The 17,257-nt window shown below is 41.4% G+C and overlaps 1 protein-coding gene across 1 annotated transcript in view; it reads right to left on the minus strand.

Annotated features, from left to right (window-relative positions):
• tcea3 (transcription elongation factor A (SII), 3) overlaps positions 1 to 10,596 on the minus strand; it is a 31,639-nt gene extending 21,043 nt beyond the window's left edge. Inside the window, exons 1-3 of the mRNA XM_052036385.1 lie at positions 10,419 to 10,596; positions 7,982 to 8,044; positions 1,341 to 1,446 (exon numbers count right to left, since the gene is read on the minus strand). Of these exons, the coding sequence (XP_051892345.1) occupies positions 1,341 to 1,446; positions 7,982 to 8,044; positions 10,419 to 10,487 (238 nt within the window). The 5' untranslated portion in view covers positions 10,488 to 10,596. The remainder of the gene's footprint in view (positions 1 to 1,340; positions 1,447 to 7,981; positions 8,045 to 10,418) is intronic.
• Positions 10,597 to 17,257: the final 6,661 nt, after the last annotated feature.

Raw genomic sequence — 17,257 nt, forward strand, 5'->3', positions numbered from 1 at the left:
ACAAGAAGTTTAAAAATTTCTGTAGAAGAAATGCATGAGTGAAGTGTTCACACTTGATTCACACAAGAGTATGAATATGAAATCAAAATGATTAAGAAACAAGGAAAACAAGGAAAATAAATAGCAATTGGCGAAGGTCATTCATTCCTTCGGGTATGTTCTGCCATTCGAATACATAGCTGAATTGGCATGTTAATTCTGTTCACTAACTTTATTTCTTAATTTCCTTGCCTAACAAAATAATGAATTACCCTCAGTTTTGAGGTTTTAATTGGCTCTCAATTAAGCAGCTTTCTGCGAATAGGCTGGGGTACAGTTCATTCTCCCATGTACGATGTGCTTTTCCCTCTTCCTCTTTTCGTAATTTGACACTTAACATAGTGGTTTACATACAAGTAATCTGAAGCTGCAGTCGCTTACTTTTTTGGTCCAATATGTCAGCAATTTTTCCCACTCAGCAAAGTCATGCAAACAAAAGGTAAATGAATAACCTGTGGATCTGCATGGTGATGATTAAGGGATAAATAACGGCCAGGGTACTGGGACAATGGGTTGCAATTATATAACTAGTGCCATCTTTCATTTCCACCTAAACTCACCAGATGGGATTCTGGCTTAATTTTTCATTGAACAGTTCAACATTCCTACAATACTGGCCCAATACCATTAATACAAAATGAATTATCTGATCACCATCACAAAGCTCATCATAAAGCTCATGACCTTTCTGCACACAGAATTCACTGCTGCATTTACTGTAGTAATTATGACGACACCTCAAAGATACTTCATTGGCTCTGAACACTCTGGCATATTGCGAGTCTATATTTGATACCACTGGAGAGTAGAAAATGTGGCAGACAGCTCATGCAAAGCAATTTTCAAACAACTGCAGTGTGATAATGACCAGATAACCTGTTTGCTGGTAATTCTTTCTGCAGTAGAGAAATGCTTCCTGCTTTAGATGGATTCCCATATTCTTTGATTACTCATTGAAAAAAAAATGTTACCAAAGCATGCTCTAAACAGGACTTTGAGTCCAAATATTGGCCAGGACGCCAGACAGATTTATCCTCATCTTCAAAATTGTGGCATCGTATATTTTATATCCACCTGACAAACCCTTGGCTTAAAGTCTCACAAAAAAAATAGCTCCCACAATAGTGCAGCATTAAAGTATCAGCTTTGATATTGTGCTCAAGTCTACAGGATGTGACTGGAACCTTTAACCGTCTGACTCAGAAGGCAGGCGTTGTCAATTAGCCACTTGGAGAAACCTTCAAGGTTCAAAATTCACCTATGATACTTTGGCTTCTGCACTGAACAGCGCTCTGTCTTACCGAGAAGTTTCTTCCATTTTTTGATGAGGATTTTAGCAAGTGTGATAACTTCCTCATCTGTGCTGTGCTTACGAATCAAGTTTACAGACATGCCGATTCTTGTGGTCTAGTCAAAGAAAAGGAAAGAGATGTACCTTAATTCAGAAAACACAAACATTCCTCCTCTGGTACATAGGTTTTTCAGTGGGGCTGCTGCATTGCAATGAGTCAAATTAAAAGAAGATTTTACCAAGTTAAACTTGATTGGATGTGGTTTTGTTTCCTCGAGGATGCAAACAGCATCACAGTTTCAGACACGATGGGAGATCATCAACTCTGGCCGCACATATTCCTGCAGGCTTTATCTCACGTTCAACTATTTTAGCCAGTGAAATGATTTGTCCTACCTCGCACCCAACACTTACCATTGCCACTTTTATAACTAATGAATTAAATGTTTAAAGAAACTGGAAAATTAAACACCGTGTTTAAGTGTCCCTGTAATGTTTTTTTCTATGCAGATTAAATCTTCAAACTCCTAGAAATTCCACGCAATCTTGGGAGGATTAGCAAAGGTTATTTTCAATAAAAGCAGAAAATGCTGGAAATACTCAGCAGCCTTGGCACCATCTGTAGAGAGAGACAAAGTTAATGTTTCAGGTCGATGACCTGAATTTTTGCAAACTTTATATTTTGAAGTTCAGACAGTGCTGTCAAGGCAGTGTGCAGTGGTTATCACAATGAATTCAGTGTCACATGAAGGTCAACAAGGGTAGTGAGTGATAAGTTCCTTTCCCTGAAAGATATTAATCTGCCAGTTGGACTACAGTGAAGGCCTTCTTTTATGGTTATTTTGATGCTGACCCATTTGTGAAGGATTCCATTTCACTGGATTTGGAACTCATGACCTTTGAAGTGCTAGTTCAGTGTCCATGGCATTACATTATTGCCTCCATCGTACTGAGTGTTTTAATAGACTGCATAGTCTTCAAGAACAAGTGTTCGAACAGAAGTTGCCTTTCACACAGTATTTTGTAAATGTGTTAGCACCAACACCATCAGAATGTGTTGAGTTCCTTTCAATCATTTCCCATTCTGTGACAGCATCAATGTAACACCAGTCATTGTAATATTAATTATAAAAGATCCAATTTGCTTAATTTCATGTCAGTTTAAGACAGGTAATGTAATTTCAGCATACTGAACAGGGATGAAACATTGAATGGATACCACTACAATTCTGGTCACATTCTGGTCATGGTAGTGTAGCGGTTAGCATAACGCTTTACAGCACCAGCGACCCAGGTTCAAATCCGGCCACTGTCTGTAAGGAGTTTGTACGTTCTCCCAGTGTCTGTGTGGGTTTCCTCCGGGTGCTCCGGTTTCCTCCCACATTCCAAAGACGTACGGGTTAGGAAGTTGTGGACATGCTACATTAGCGCCGGAAGCGCGACAACACTTGCGGGCTGCCCCCAGAACACTCTACACAAAAGATGCATTTCACTGTGTGTTTCGATGTACGTGTGACTAATAAAGACATCTTATTTTATTTTGTCTTATTCTCTGTAGTGGGTCAAAGAATAACCCTCTCTAGCAATAGATAAATACTTCCTGCTTTTGATGGATTCCCATATTCTTTGACTGGTCATTGCAAAAAAAAAAGTTGCCAAAGCATTAACGAAACAGCTAGATGTATAGGATGTTTGAAGTCCATTGGAATGACCCAAACCTACATATTCTTCAACCTACTTGGTTGAAACCGAAACTTGCTAAACCACTTCCTCCTTTAAATTCATTCTTCATCAGGATCTTAAGACAGCAGCACTCTTCATCCTTCAATCTTCCATGCAACAGTGAGTACTAAAGATTTGACTAATTCATGATTAGCCTCATCTTTTCTCTCCAATTCCTTTTAACATTGCTGATGTTGCACCACCAGTTAGATCCTTCACTGATTAACACTCTTCCATTAATTCATATGTATTTTCCCATTCCTTTCAAACCGGAAGACCTTAATCAAACCCTCCATGTTCGACCCAGATCCTAACCAGTGACCTCAGCAGGTAGGTCAGGATTGTTCATGGCTTTACAATTGACTAACTAACTGATACTCATCATGAAGCCACAGACTTGATAAACTGGCAGTTAACAGTACTTCTGATGTTGTTGGAACTGCATCCCAACCATCTATAAACCCCTTCTAGAAATGGCCAGGAGTGGGGAGATGTAGTTACACGATTCTGGCAGTGCTGGTGCCATCCAATGTCACCTAGAATGTAAGAGTTGGAGTAGGACGACAGGCATTGAACCTGCCTTGACATTCAGTAACATTAAGGCTGATCAAACTCAGTTCTATAGTCATACTTTCCTAAAATATTTTGCTTCCTTTAATATTAAAGATCTATCATTCTTCGTCCTAAATAAACCCAAGTGTAAGAGGTACCAAAGAAATTTCTGCTCAGCTTAATCGTGACAAACCCTATGAATAATATGTTCCCACCCCTATTTCCAGACTTCCAAGCTTGGAGGAATGGCCTGTTCACTTCTACCTCATCAAATCACCTTAGGAATATTATACACTTCAATGAAGTCCTCTCACATTCTTCCAGTTTCTAGAATTGATGATCCCCTTTGATGCAAACTCTCCCCAGAAGACATCCCTATAATCAATCTGATGAAACGTTTTAAAACCGTCCAATGGAAGGAGAACAAAATTGCCTCAATAAAAATCCATATAATTGCAACAGACCTCCTTACTGTTATTCACCAACTCCCTTGCAATAAAGGCTTCACACCAATGGGAACAGTTTGTGGTGTAAGTCTGAGTCAGAGTAAAACTTTCTCTTTGTTGCTGATCTGGATGAGTATGAAGGCCAGATGGAGTTAGCTATCCTCCTCTGTGGGACATCAGTAAAGCAAATGAGTTTTTAACAATACAGTGATTTCATGCTCATCATCACAAAGATTGCTTGTTCTTTCTTTAAATTCCAGAGTATAAACTGAATGTAAGTTACACAGTTACCAAGAGGGTGTTTGAAATTGGGCCTCTGGACCAGATCCAGTAATTTAACTACAACACCACCACTATGGCCTTGAAACACAGAGAATGAGAGAGGAGAGAAAGGCCAAATAAATTTCCTCCTCCACTACATCTAGCGATGAAATAGAGATCCCTGATCATAAGCTTGTGCAGGGATTTCAAGGCCAGGTCAAGTTTAGGAATTAGCTGTTCTACCTCACCCCTCTCCCCTTCCTCTGTCAATACCATATCTAACAGATCTTATAATCTTTCAGAAACTCACACAAACAGGACATAAAGACACCGCAAAAAAGATATGTTATGAGAGTTGGCATGAATTTGGCAGATGGAGTATAATGTGGGAAAATGTGAAGATATCCACTTTGGAAGGAAGAACAAGAAAACAGCAGTATGCTACAGTACAGAGGAATATTCTTGGGATGAAGTGGTTTACATACGAAGAGCAGTAGAGCAAACCAAGTCTATACATATTGGACTTTAGAAGAACAAGTGAAGATGTTGAAACTTAAAGGATTCTGAAGTTGACTTTCGGCATGGATGCTGGCATGAATGTTCGCTAATTGGGTATCTAGAACTTGGGGGCATACTTGCAAAATAAAGGATGGAGAAGGGGGAATTTCTTCATTCATAATGCCATAATGCCATGTAATTCTCTACCCCAGACAACTGTGTTGTACAGATGTAGTCATTGAATATATTCAAGGTGTAGACTGACAGAGGAGTCAGCAATATGAAGACTAAGCAGGAAAGTGGTGTTGATACCAAGATCAGATCAGCCATGATGTTATTGTATGGTGGAGCAGACAAGGGACTGACTGGCTTCTAATTCTGCTCCTTTTTTAAAAAAATGTTCTTATCTTCTTGCACTTAAATTAGCAACCACTTTGTTGCTGGATGGCAACCACAGAACCAGGAACTGCTTGTCTTTATGTCTTCAAGAGGAATGAGAAGAATTGGAGACAAAAGACAAACAGGTCCAGTGAAGGGCCAGAGAAAAATGAACTCCTCAGTTTAAAGCCAACAAAATGGTGGCACATCAGAAAGCCGGCTTGGCAGAATTCGGAGGACCTTTACTCCGGCTATATACACCATACTTCACCAGCACACATTCTCCTATTGATGGTGTGGGTGAAGGTTTTATGGAAAATCATTTCACTCCAGCTATGGAATCAAATCTCTCTAATAGCTTAAGGCTTTGCTGGGACAACTAACTTCAATTTGCAACGTACTGTCTATAATACTGTTCTCATTCATTTCCATCCTGCGTCAAGACTTCATGCTTTACAATGAAATTTGCTTTGCTGCGGTATTGAGGTGAAAAGAGAGATGAAGGTGCATTCACTGCCCAAGACAGGACGATACTCCCATCCTATCCGTTGAGAGTTTGGAAATGCTAAAGCTCATCTACACTGCCTGATGATATTCTTCTTACTCAATCTCACAATAGCTGCCCCAAGTTGCACTTGTCAGTTATCCCTTCAATTCCCACACTCTGTCTAGAAATGAATTCACTCTATCTGTCCCCTCTCTTTACCTTCCCCCACAACCCAACTGCCCCTCAAATCTGTCTCTCTCCTCCCATCTCTCATTCCAGCTCCTAACATCCACAATCACCCTAAAATTCTAACACTCTCTTCCTGCCCTTCTCACATATTCTACCCCTCCCAGTTAAATTAAGGGCAAATTTTCGGGTTGTGGATTAGCAGCCAAGTTTATTTAACTTCAAGAGCACTGCAGCCAGAAAAATAAGTACTTATTGCATGGGTTCTGGCAGAATTGGAAGTCCTGCAGCCTCCAAATTGAGACCAGAACATGTGTTAGCAATATGAAGTGGGATCTGTTCCAAGAACCCAATTTAGCTATTTCCACGTTCATGCAGTTCATGTTTATGAGCACTGCATACTCTAGCAGGCTTCCTCCCTTTGCAAACTCCTTGTCAACCTTTGGCCAGAAGATTCATGGATCTCAGTCAACATGCTGCAGAAGGAAGAGTTTCAAAACTTTTGATTAGCTAGCTTTTTTAAAATAAATAAATAATAGCTTTGGGGAAGACACAAAGCAGTGGAACAGATGGATGCTGCTACAATTACACTGGTAATTTCAGTACATTGATACAGTGTCTAAATCCAAAATTGACAGCATTTCAGCAGATCCCATGAAGGTGCCAAGTAATAATTATAGTTCAGAAATCTAGTCCTGTCTAACTTGATATCTACTGAGGCCACTATGGGTGGGGACAGGGAAATGAAGATTTCACCAGAAGCCCATTCAGCCTTGTCCAAGAGTGTCCACTGGATTCTTCCTTTTTAATCTCCCTTCCAATATCCTACAGCCATTCTTGTCCTTAAAACAAAAAAGGAAGAATGAAAGAAAAAGGAAATAAAAAGATGCATTCATGGACTGCCATGGAATCAATGCAATGGGAGGGGAGTTTTGTGGTGCATAAACACCAGTACAGACCAGTTGGGTTGGAAGGGTTTCTGGGTTGTATGTTCTTTGCAACCAAACAGAAAGCTGTTGAATCATTGAAGAACACTAACTGTTCCCCATTTGCTCTTTGTAGGACTGGAACGATCCTTCAATGCAATATGCTCTTGTCAAGAATCTGATCCTGATCCCATCTTCACCTAGAGCCCAGACATACACACTTCCTACCAATTGGTCAGTATTAGAAACAAGCCTTTCCCTCATCCCAGCCCAAAGCTCCAGAAAACTTCCTAGTTTCAGTTCCACAATCAACATTATTTTCAGTAATTGGCTGAGGTGAGGGGTGGGGTGGGGTGGGGTGGGGTGGGGGAAAAGAGGTGGATCTACTCCTCAATTTAGACAATACTTTTAATTACAACAACCTGCCTTCATGCAGTGATTTCAATGTACTAAAAAGTCCCAAAAAAGTTCAAAGAAGTGTTAGCAGAGAAAATTTCATACCTTATAAAAGATATTAGAAAAAATGACTGAAATGTTGGTCTTGGTCTTAAGAAATGCTTCAAAAAGGACAGTAGAGAGGTGACACAGTTTGGGGAGGGGGTTCCAGAGCTTTGGGTATAGCCATAATTGTGGAGGAATGAATATTAAGAATGGACATTGGTTCCGAATTAGAGAGGCACAGAGAGATTGTTACAGGTATGAGATGTTAATGAGATAGGGAGGAGACAAGGTCACAGAAGAATGTGTAAACAAAGCTATGAATTTTGAATCCAAACATTGGCAGATTAGAGTAATGCCCATTAGCAATCACAGGGGTGAAAGGTGAATGGGACAGTGCAAGTTAGGATATAGGAAGCAAACTTGATACGCTCAATGGTTATAGAGGTTGAGGAGGCCAGCCAGGACAGCATTGGGACAGGCTTGTCTGGATGTCAAGAGGATGTCAGCACCAGCTGAGCTCAGATGGGCTGAAAACAGGTGAATGTTACAGAAATATCACATGACATAATAATTATAATTCAGAAATCTAGCACTATCTAACTAGATGTCTATTGGGTGAGAAAGAAGGTTTCACCAGAAGCCTTGATTAGCCTTTGATGCCTTGGACAAGTGTGTATCTGCTGACTTCTTCCCCCATTCTTCTAATATCCAGCTATGGGATAGGGTCCTGCAGTATCAAACAAGGGAATATTACCTGCAGCAACTTCAGAGTCATCTTCATTCCTTGGAGTTCCTGGAGCAGGTCCAGAGCACCATCCTGTTCACGTGAAAAATCAGAACTTTGAGTTTCATAATAAAAGAAAGTCTTTGTTCACTGGCTTAATAATCTATTTGAGTGCAAAATGAAAATGCCACCTGAATATGATCCAACCAATGCCAATCTAAACCCAAGCTAAGTGCAGTGCAGACCTAAAATCCTTTTTCAAAGCTGACCCAAACCAAACCCAACACTCAGTCAGGTCCCACTGTGATCAGCTCCTGTAGCTAGGTTCTATGTTGACTATCAATGCTACAAAATAATAGCCATAATTGACTGGTCAAAGTTGAATAAATGGGTTGTTGCAGACTGAATATGTTACAGTTATGTTACAGGAAACAAAGCCATAGCAAAAGGTTATTTTTCAGACTGGAGGGAAGTGTACAGTGGAGTTCCCCAGGGGGTAGTATTAGACCAGTGTTTTCCCCATTACGTGGATGAGGTTAGAGGTTCACAATTTCTGAAAATCCATATGGTACAAAATTTTGAGCCATAACACGAGGAAGATACAACAGATGTACACCACCAGATACGTGCACACACATATAAACAGACTTTGAGATATTAGCAGGCTGGTGGGCAGATAAGTGGCAGATGATATTTAATGCTGAAAAATGTGAAGTGTTACATTTTGGTTGTATGATTAAGAAAATATAAAATATGTAACAAAGTTGTAAAAGAGGGGAAACCTGGGGGAAATATGCATAATTCACTGGATGTGACAGAGCAGGCTGAGAAAGAGGTTATTAAAAAACACAAAGGATCCCGGGCTCTATGAAGAAAAGCGCAGAATACAAGAGCATAACACAAAAAGTGCTGGAGGAACTCAGCAGGTCAGGCAGCATCTATGGAGGGAAATAAATAGTCGACATTTCGGGCTGAGACCGTTCATCAGGACTGTTAATTTCCCTCCATAGATGCTGCCTGACCTGCTAAGTTCCTCCAGCACTTTTTGTGTATTGGTCCAGATTCCAACATCTGCAGAATTTCATGTGTCTCCATACAAGAGTAAAAGTCAGGATGAACATTTATAAAACACTCGTTCAGCCACATATGTGGTGTCCAGTTCTGAGCTCCATAGGTAAGATGTAAAGGTATTAGAGAGAGGGTTGAACAGGTTTATTAAAATGATTCCAGGAGTGGGAGACTTTAGATATGTCCAGAAGTTGGGTTGTTTTCCTTTAAACAGAGGAAGTTTCAAGGGGATCTCAGGGGATGCATTTAAAAATCACTAAGTGTACAAGCAAGATAGAGAGAAAGTTCCCATTGGTGGAATCAAGAATGATGTTATCTGGCACTAGAACTAACACAAGAATTCCCCATGTCACCCAGCAACACACACCCACCCACCCACCCACACACACACACACCCACCCACCCACACAGAGCAAGACACAAGTTAGGATCTGAAATACCCTGTCAGAGATAGTGGCTGATTCAAATATGGTATTCAAAAGAAAGCTGTTCAGGTATCTAAAAGAATTTGCAGAGCTATATGGAGAGGGCAGGGGATTGTGACGGAAGGCACAAGTGACTACAGATGCTGGAATCTGGAGCAACAAACAATCTGCCGGAAGAACTCAGCGGGTCGAGCAGCATCTGTGACAGGAAAGGAATCGTCGACACCCTGTATCAGGACACCGATTTGTTGTTGTAGAGGATTGTGACTGGTTGGATGTCTCTCAGCATAGAGCTAGTACAAAGCAAACAGGCCGAATGTCCTTTTTTGGGTGCCGTGATCTTCCTGTGATTGTGAAGAAATGGGAATACACACACACACAGTGAAGATAGCACATAACCTTCGAACGTCCATCACTGTCCCTTCATAAGTTAAATGGCCTCAAACCTCCTTCCTTTACCACTTTTCATATCCCACAGCACAGGAGGCTGTTTGGCCCATCGTACCCTTGTTGGCTCTATGAAAAGAGCGATGGGTGATTGCTGGTGGACATTAGGGACGAGGCGAGGTGTGCAAGTCAATCATTTACGGTCTAATACTACCCTTGATCGATCACAAGGAGGCGGTCAGTCCGCGCGAAACTCTTCACTTTCGTTTTCATTTCCTTAGAAAAGAAATACAAGCTCCGCCAGGTTGTCTTAGAACCCGGAGAGGCTGCAACTCGCCATGTACACGGGACGATCCCATTAGTGTAGCCCGAGAGACTGGGGTTGGAGCCAGGCCACCTGCTCGACACATCAACACAGCCGCAGCAGTGCATTGCGTGGACTTACCCAGACTCCAAAGTTTATGAAGTTACTCCAGGCCACTCGAATTAACTTTGAGGATTTGAACAAATACGTTTATCACGGAGCCGCCTCCCACTTGAAATTGGACAATTTCATGTCAATTTCACACTTATTTGTATAGTCTCACCATATTCCTCCTGGATACCATTTTATCCAGTTTTTTTGCAATCCGGATGAGGCTTTCCTCCCTTCCCATGACGGTCAGTTACATAAATCCGTTCAATGCACACAAAAAGTGGACGGCCGTAAAACAATATGCAAAAATTTAATCAAACTAACACATCAAAACAAAATCCTACTCCCGAGTTGAGGGCGAAGTCTCTGCAGAAAGAGGCGTGTCCCATCGAACAGGGCTGCATGAAGTTGCCTGGCGTAAAGAGAAACCAGTTGGTGTAAAATTTCAACATTGTAGACAGCGCCCAGAATAACTGGTCAAGGACTAAACTGGGACACGGATTTAAAGAGAAGCACTCGGGGTTCATCTTAAAAAAATCTTGAATTAGGTGCCACAAGTAGTAGTATTTTCTAGTCGGTCGGAGTGAAATAAGAGGTGGTATATTTCATTTGGAAGGAATTGTACAACTGGAAACGTGGAATAGTGGGTCAAACATCTTTAAAGCGCCCTTAACTAGGTTTCAATAATCTGGAGGAACTGCAAAGGTTCCATTGAGCAGAATACCACCAAAAGACGGGTGGAAATAGAGGTAAAGGTAAATCATGGACAACTGGCTTTTAATAGGGGAGGAGAATATACAGTATAACGGAGTTTGCTTGTTCTCCCTGTGACTGTGAAAGTTTCCCCCGGGGGTTACAGTTTCCTTCTACATTCCCAAAGAAATACTGGTTGGTGCGTTAATCGGCCATCGCGAATTAGCCCCAGTGTGGGTTGGTGGTAATCGAATCACTTGTGTGTGAGAGAATAGGTTACAGGGAAGTAAGTGGGGAGAGAGGGACTGCTCTGAGACCTGGCATAGATGTGATGGGCCGAATGGCCTCCTATGGCGAAAAGAATGGGGCGAAAAAATTCTTACAACCTCAGGACACCTCGAACTGCTTTCCAGCCACCAAAGTATTTTTGAAATGTAGCTATTGTTGTAGGATTGGAAACAGTCCTACAGTTCAGAAAGCTAACACAAACAACAATGAACACATGAAGCTCCAAAATAGCATAATGCAATGAAGACACAAGACAGATTGCAGATACTGGAAATCTGGAGCAAGGCACAACAAAAAAAATAATGCAATCAACTTTATTTCTGTGCTGCATGATTGAAAGTGGACATTAACGTGACTACAACTATTTCTGAAATCTTTCCTGTCACTTCAGAAAGTTGGCTAGGCACATCTCTGCGTAAGCCTTGCACATCTCTGACTTGATTTCCAAAATGGGCCCCACATCATCTCACAAGCAGTGCTACTTTTAATGGATTTCGGAGCATTGCCAGAGAAATTAGATCACAATTTTCTGAGAACAGTCATCATTGGTCATACCCAGAGCCAAGCATGTTTTTGTTGTCCTGTTCTGGCAGGGAACCTACAAAGATTAGCCTTATTACTTGAAAATCAATGAACTGTAGATGCTGAAAACCTGAAATAAAAAAAAATTCTGGAAGCACTCATGCAGCATTTGTGGAAAGAAAAACAGAGCTAATGTTTCATGTCAAAGACCCTTCATCAGAACTAATCAGCCTTATTATTTATCCACTCACTACACCATCCCTCCTCCAAATGGAACCAACACACCCACCAATCTCAACCCAGTCAGCCAAAACCAAAGTCTCAGTCCCCAATGCCATATATTTATAGTACAATGCATTGACTTTGTTCTTAAGGTGTAACGAGTGAAAACAGTTGTGTAGTGTTATCAAAGGTTGCATCAGTAGGTCAGTGATCAAAGTAGTCCTTGACCCTCTGAATAATGCCCATTTGGTACTCAACACAATTCTAATCCAAACTATTTTGGTATTGCTTGATTGAGGGTTAAAAATATATTTATCTTTCTTACACCTTTTCAAACTGCCATGGATATTTTTGCATCCACTTATTCAAAAGATAGCAGCACTGACAGAACAGACCAGAGTTCTGGTCTTGATGGTGTGCACAAATCTCCGGAGTGGAACCTGAGCATACAAACTTCTGGCCAAGAAGTGAACCCTAACAGCAGCTGAAACCTGAAAAAGTGATTGTAGGAAAATAAGAGCCCAGATCATACAGGGAAATAACCGCAGTGACCCATGTAACTCTGGAAGTCGGAAAGTTGCTGTCAGCTGTTTGTTTTTTTTTCAAAAATGATCCCCGACATTTGACTCCTTATGGAGTGCAAGCTTCCAACAATTCCCTAGCACTTACAATGGGAATCAATCCAGGAAATCTATGCTGCCTTAATGTGGAAACAGCATTTCCATTCATCAGAATGTAAATGTTCAAATTGTTTTAGGGTGTGTCGGACTTTTATTTTTAATAATGTTTTTAAAGTTATGGAATGTTTTTGAGCATCAAAGTGTCTAAAACCTTAAATATTTTTGTCATGTTGACAGCTGACTAAACTGGACCTCGATGAGGGGATAAAAGCTGGCCAGGATGTCAAAGAGAATTCACACAAAGTGCTGGAGGAACTCAACAGGTCAGGCAGCATCTATGGAGGGAAATGGACAGTGGACATTTTGGTTGACACCTTTCATCAGTCCAGATGCAGCGTCTCAACCCAAAATGTTGACTGTCCATCTATCCCACGGTGATAAGACTATTGAACAGTTCCCTTGTACGATGAGATGGACTCCTGACCTCACAATCTACCTTGTTTGACCTTGCACCTTATTGTCTACCTGCAATGCACTTCCCTGTTGCTGTGACACTTTATTCTGTATTCTGTTATTGTTTTTACCTTGTACAACCTCAATGCACTGTGTAGAACAATTGAAATGTACAGCACAGAACAGGTCCTTCGGCCCACAATGTTGTGCCGACATAGCTATTCCCTCCTACCTACAGAATGCCCATATCCCTCTATCTTCCTCTCATTAATGTGCCTTTCCAAGCCCCTCTTAAAAGCCCCCCATGAGTTTGCCTCCACCACCCTATCAGGCAACGCATTCCAGGCATCCACCACTCGGTAGAAAACGTACCCTTCACGTCTCTTCTGAACCTACCCCCTCTCACCTTAAAATGCATGTGCTCTGGTATTGGATCGCTCAATAATGGGAAAAAGATATTGCTTGTCCACCCTATCTATGCCCCTCATCATTTTATACACTTCCAACAGCTCATCCCTCAGCCTCCACCGCTCCAGAGAAAAGAGCCCAAGTTTGTCCAGTCTCTCCTGATAGCACATGCCCTGTAATGAATTGATCTGTATGAATGGTATGCAAGAACGAGTTTTTCACTGTACCTCGGTACAATTGACAATAATAAACCAAAACAGATGCTGCATGACCTGCTGAGTTCCTCCAGCTTCTTGTGTGTTGCTCCAGATTCCAGCATCTGCAGTCTTGTGTGTCTCTGTTAAAGAGAATTGCTGGTTTCAAAATAGTGCTATAGGATTTTTTTAACATCCGTCTGAGTGGAGTGATGGAGTTCAGCTTAACATATCATCTGAAGCACTGTACCTTTGACAGTGCAGCTTTCCCTAGTATGGCACTGATGCTCCATCTTAGGCCTGTGGTCAAGTCTGATGGGTGAGACTGGAAACAACTGCCATCAAAATACACCTGTTTAGAAACAATGAGAGAACAAAAAGATAATGGCTTCCACAAACCTAAGTGATCCCAAAGTGCTTCCAAGCCAGTGAAGTATTTGTGATTTTAGAAACACGGCAGCCGCATTGTACACAAACAAATTTCAGTGAGATAAAAGTATGTTAACAAAATGAACCTTCTGGCCCAGAGGTGAGAGTATTGTTCATTCAGTCCCTCTGCTTGCATCAGCAGACTCCTACTGTAGAGATTCAAAAGTTGACTCCATGTGTCACTTAATACTGGAAAATTCTACAACTCATTAAATATTCTTAACCTTATATCAAAGGGTGCAAATTTCCTGTCCACAAACCTCATTTGCAGTTGTCACAATTTTCTTTTATTGTGTTTTTGTTTTGATACTTCATGTTACTCCTATGCAGTGCCATGGGGCATTTTGATAATTAAAAGGTGCTAGAAAAACAGATTTTGCAATTATTCTAGCATTTCCAGTTAGTTTTGCAACTAGCTTTCACGGTGTGATTGTAGGCTGTAGCCACAAGTTAGTGCCTATGAATTACAAGATCATAGGATTGTTAGGCAACAGAAGGAGGCCTCTCAGCCCAACAAATCTATGCCAGCTCTGAGTGGAACCATCCCTTCAGTCCTATTTCTACACCCTTCCCCCACAGTAGAAAAGGATGATTGACAATTTTAGTGCAATTTTAGCCATAAGTGTCTGCCATCTCAGGGAGATAAATAGGCCAGTTACTGTTCACTTTACACGTGCCTCATGGTCTAATTTCCAGACCATTGAGTTCCGACTCCATGACACTTAAAACAACAGCAACGGGTATTTAAGAAAGTCTCCCCATTCCAAGCATTCCTGGAATGATTCTTCAATGATGATTGAAGAAGGTGGGAACAGGCAGGTACAGGAGTATCTTTGTCTGCAGCACAGCACTGGGATTTGCAGCCAATCTTGCAACAAGTTTTGAGAGGCCTTCTGGTGTTGGAAAAGATATTGAAATAATTAACATTAGCAACATGGTGACCTGTGAACTGCTTTACCAGAGGACTTCCTTATGGTCCTTTTAACTAGATATCCTACACTTGTATTGCATGCTTAGGATTCAGCTACTACTTACGAGGCAGTACACTTAAAACCTACTGGTCATGTCCCACAGCCCTGTTATTAGCAACACACAAGACCAACTGCCCCTTTAAACTATTTGACTTAATCTTATCATATCATAGATTATTCTATCCGTCTCTCCTGCCACCTACTCTACAAATTAAAATTACCTTTTGATCACTCTTTCCTAGTTCTGACAAAAGGTCTCAGACATTCACTCAGTTTCTCTCTCCACAGATGCTACCTGACCTGTTGAGTGTTTAAAGCATTTTGTTTTCACTTCAGATTTCCAGCATCTGCAGTTATATTGATTTTCACACTTGAAACTAATCTGGCCGTGTTATGGGGATTCAAGGATAATGTGAATGGCAACTCTTCAAGCTAAGAATATATGTGGGAACTCTTCCATTTCCCACTCTACTCCCTTCCCCATCTTTTCTATCTTGGGCCCAACACATTGATGCTATCATGAAGAAGGCACGCCAGTGGTTCTACTTCATTAGGAGTTTGAGAAGATTTGGTATGTCCCCAAAGACTCTTACAAATTTCTACAGATGTACGGTGGGGTTATTCTGACTGGTTGCGTCACCGCCTGGTATGGATGCTCCAATGCGCAGGATCGAAAGAGGCTGCAGAGGGTTGTAGACTCAGCCAACTACATCACGGGCACAACCCTCCCCACCATAGAGGACATCTTCAAGGAGGCGGTACCTCAAGAAGGGGGCATCCATCAGTAAAGACCCTCACCATCCAGGACATATCCTCTTCACGTTACTACCATTGGGGAGGAGGTACAGGAGCCTGAAGCCCACACAACCTTTTCAGAACAGCTTCTTCCCCTCCACCATCAGATTTCTGAATGATCCGTGACCACTAGCTCGTTATTCCTCTTTTGCACTATTTATTTATTTTTGTAACCTATAGTAATTTTTTATGTCTTGCACTGTAATGCTGCCACAAAACAACAAATTTCACCATGTCAGTGATAATAGACCTGATTCATAATTTGCAGAAATCATGGATTTATACTGGGACTTAGTTCCCTGTGCCACATATCCTCTGCTGCCCCCACCGTTGTTTCTATAAGCAAATCTTAAATGAGAGTAAAGGGACTGTTTGACTGAGAAGATGACAAAGCTAAGTTCCATCATAGTTTCACCCAATTCATCACAATTGTTATGTCTTGTGATCAGTGGATGGGACAGAAATTCTACTTGACTATCCCTTCCCTTTTCCAAGGCCACTGGGGAATATTTATGTCCTGATTCACATAACAATCCCAGTTCCCATTCTGGGTGAGCCAAAGGGGAAGCTTTCAAAGGCAACTAAATGCTCAGACATGTGAATCCTATTAACAAGGACCGACAGGTACATTATATTACCATATGTTGCAAGGTGTTTTAGCTATTATGCCAGTCAGAGAATTAACACACCACAATGCAGCAGCACCCCTTAATATTCTACATTGCTTGAACTCAATTTTCTCCTCAATCCCAATTTCAAAGATAAAATAATCAAAACTGCCTGCTGAGACCTAGTTCCATCACATTTTCCTTCCATTAGTTACATAGTCGCATGATACAACAATAATGAGTTATTTACTAATAACAATCAACCTCATATCAATTGGCCAGATATGACGTGACGGAAACCCTGAGTGGTGGAACGTCTTGGGAACCATACATCACCTGTTCCAACTTTGTACACCACTCACCATGCGTCATCTACAATTCCTTATTATCTATATTTCCAAAATGTTATTTTCAAAAAAAGTTATAAACCAATATTAACTGGCCTCTTTAGTCAACTTGTTCCATTGCTTTGACAACTTGTTCACTGACATCATTTTCTGCAAGTTAGGAAGGGATCATTCCGAAACCAGCACTGGTTCTACAGGGAATGGGGGGGGGGGGGGGGGGTGGAGGAAGTGGCAGGCTAGGTGAGAGAAGTGTAAAAGGTCCTACCAGGTTCAGGTGGGGTCTATGGACTGAATGAAGCATTGCCCACACTGAACATTCTTTCCCTCCGTCACTGATCATTCCCTCAGTCACAGTGACTGCAGTGTGTACCATCTAGAAAATGCACTACAGTTACTTGCCCAAGCTACTTTGACAGCATATCCCAAACCTGTGGCCTCTATTACCCAACGGTAATGGATGC

The sequence above is a fragment of the Pristis pectinata genome, chromosome 22 (assembly GCF_009764475.1).
Source record: "Pristis pectinata isolate sPriPec2 chromosome 22, sPriPec2.1.pri, whole genome shotgun sequence".
NCBI classification, from domain to species: domain Eukaryota; kingdom Metazoa; phylum Chordata; class Chondrichthyes; order Rhinopristiformes; family Pristidae; genus Pristis; species Pristis pectinata.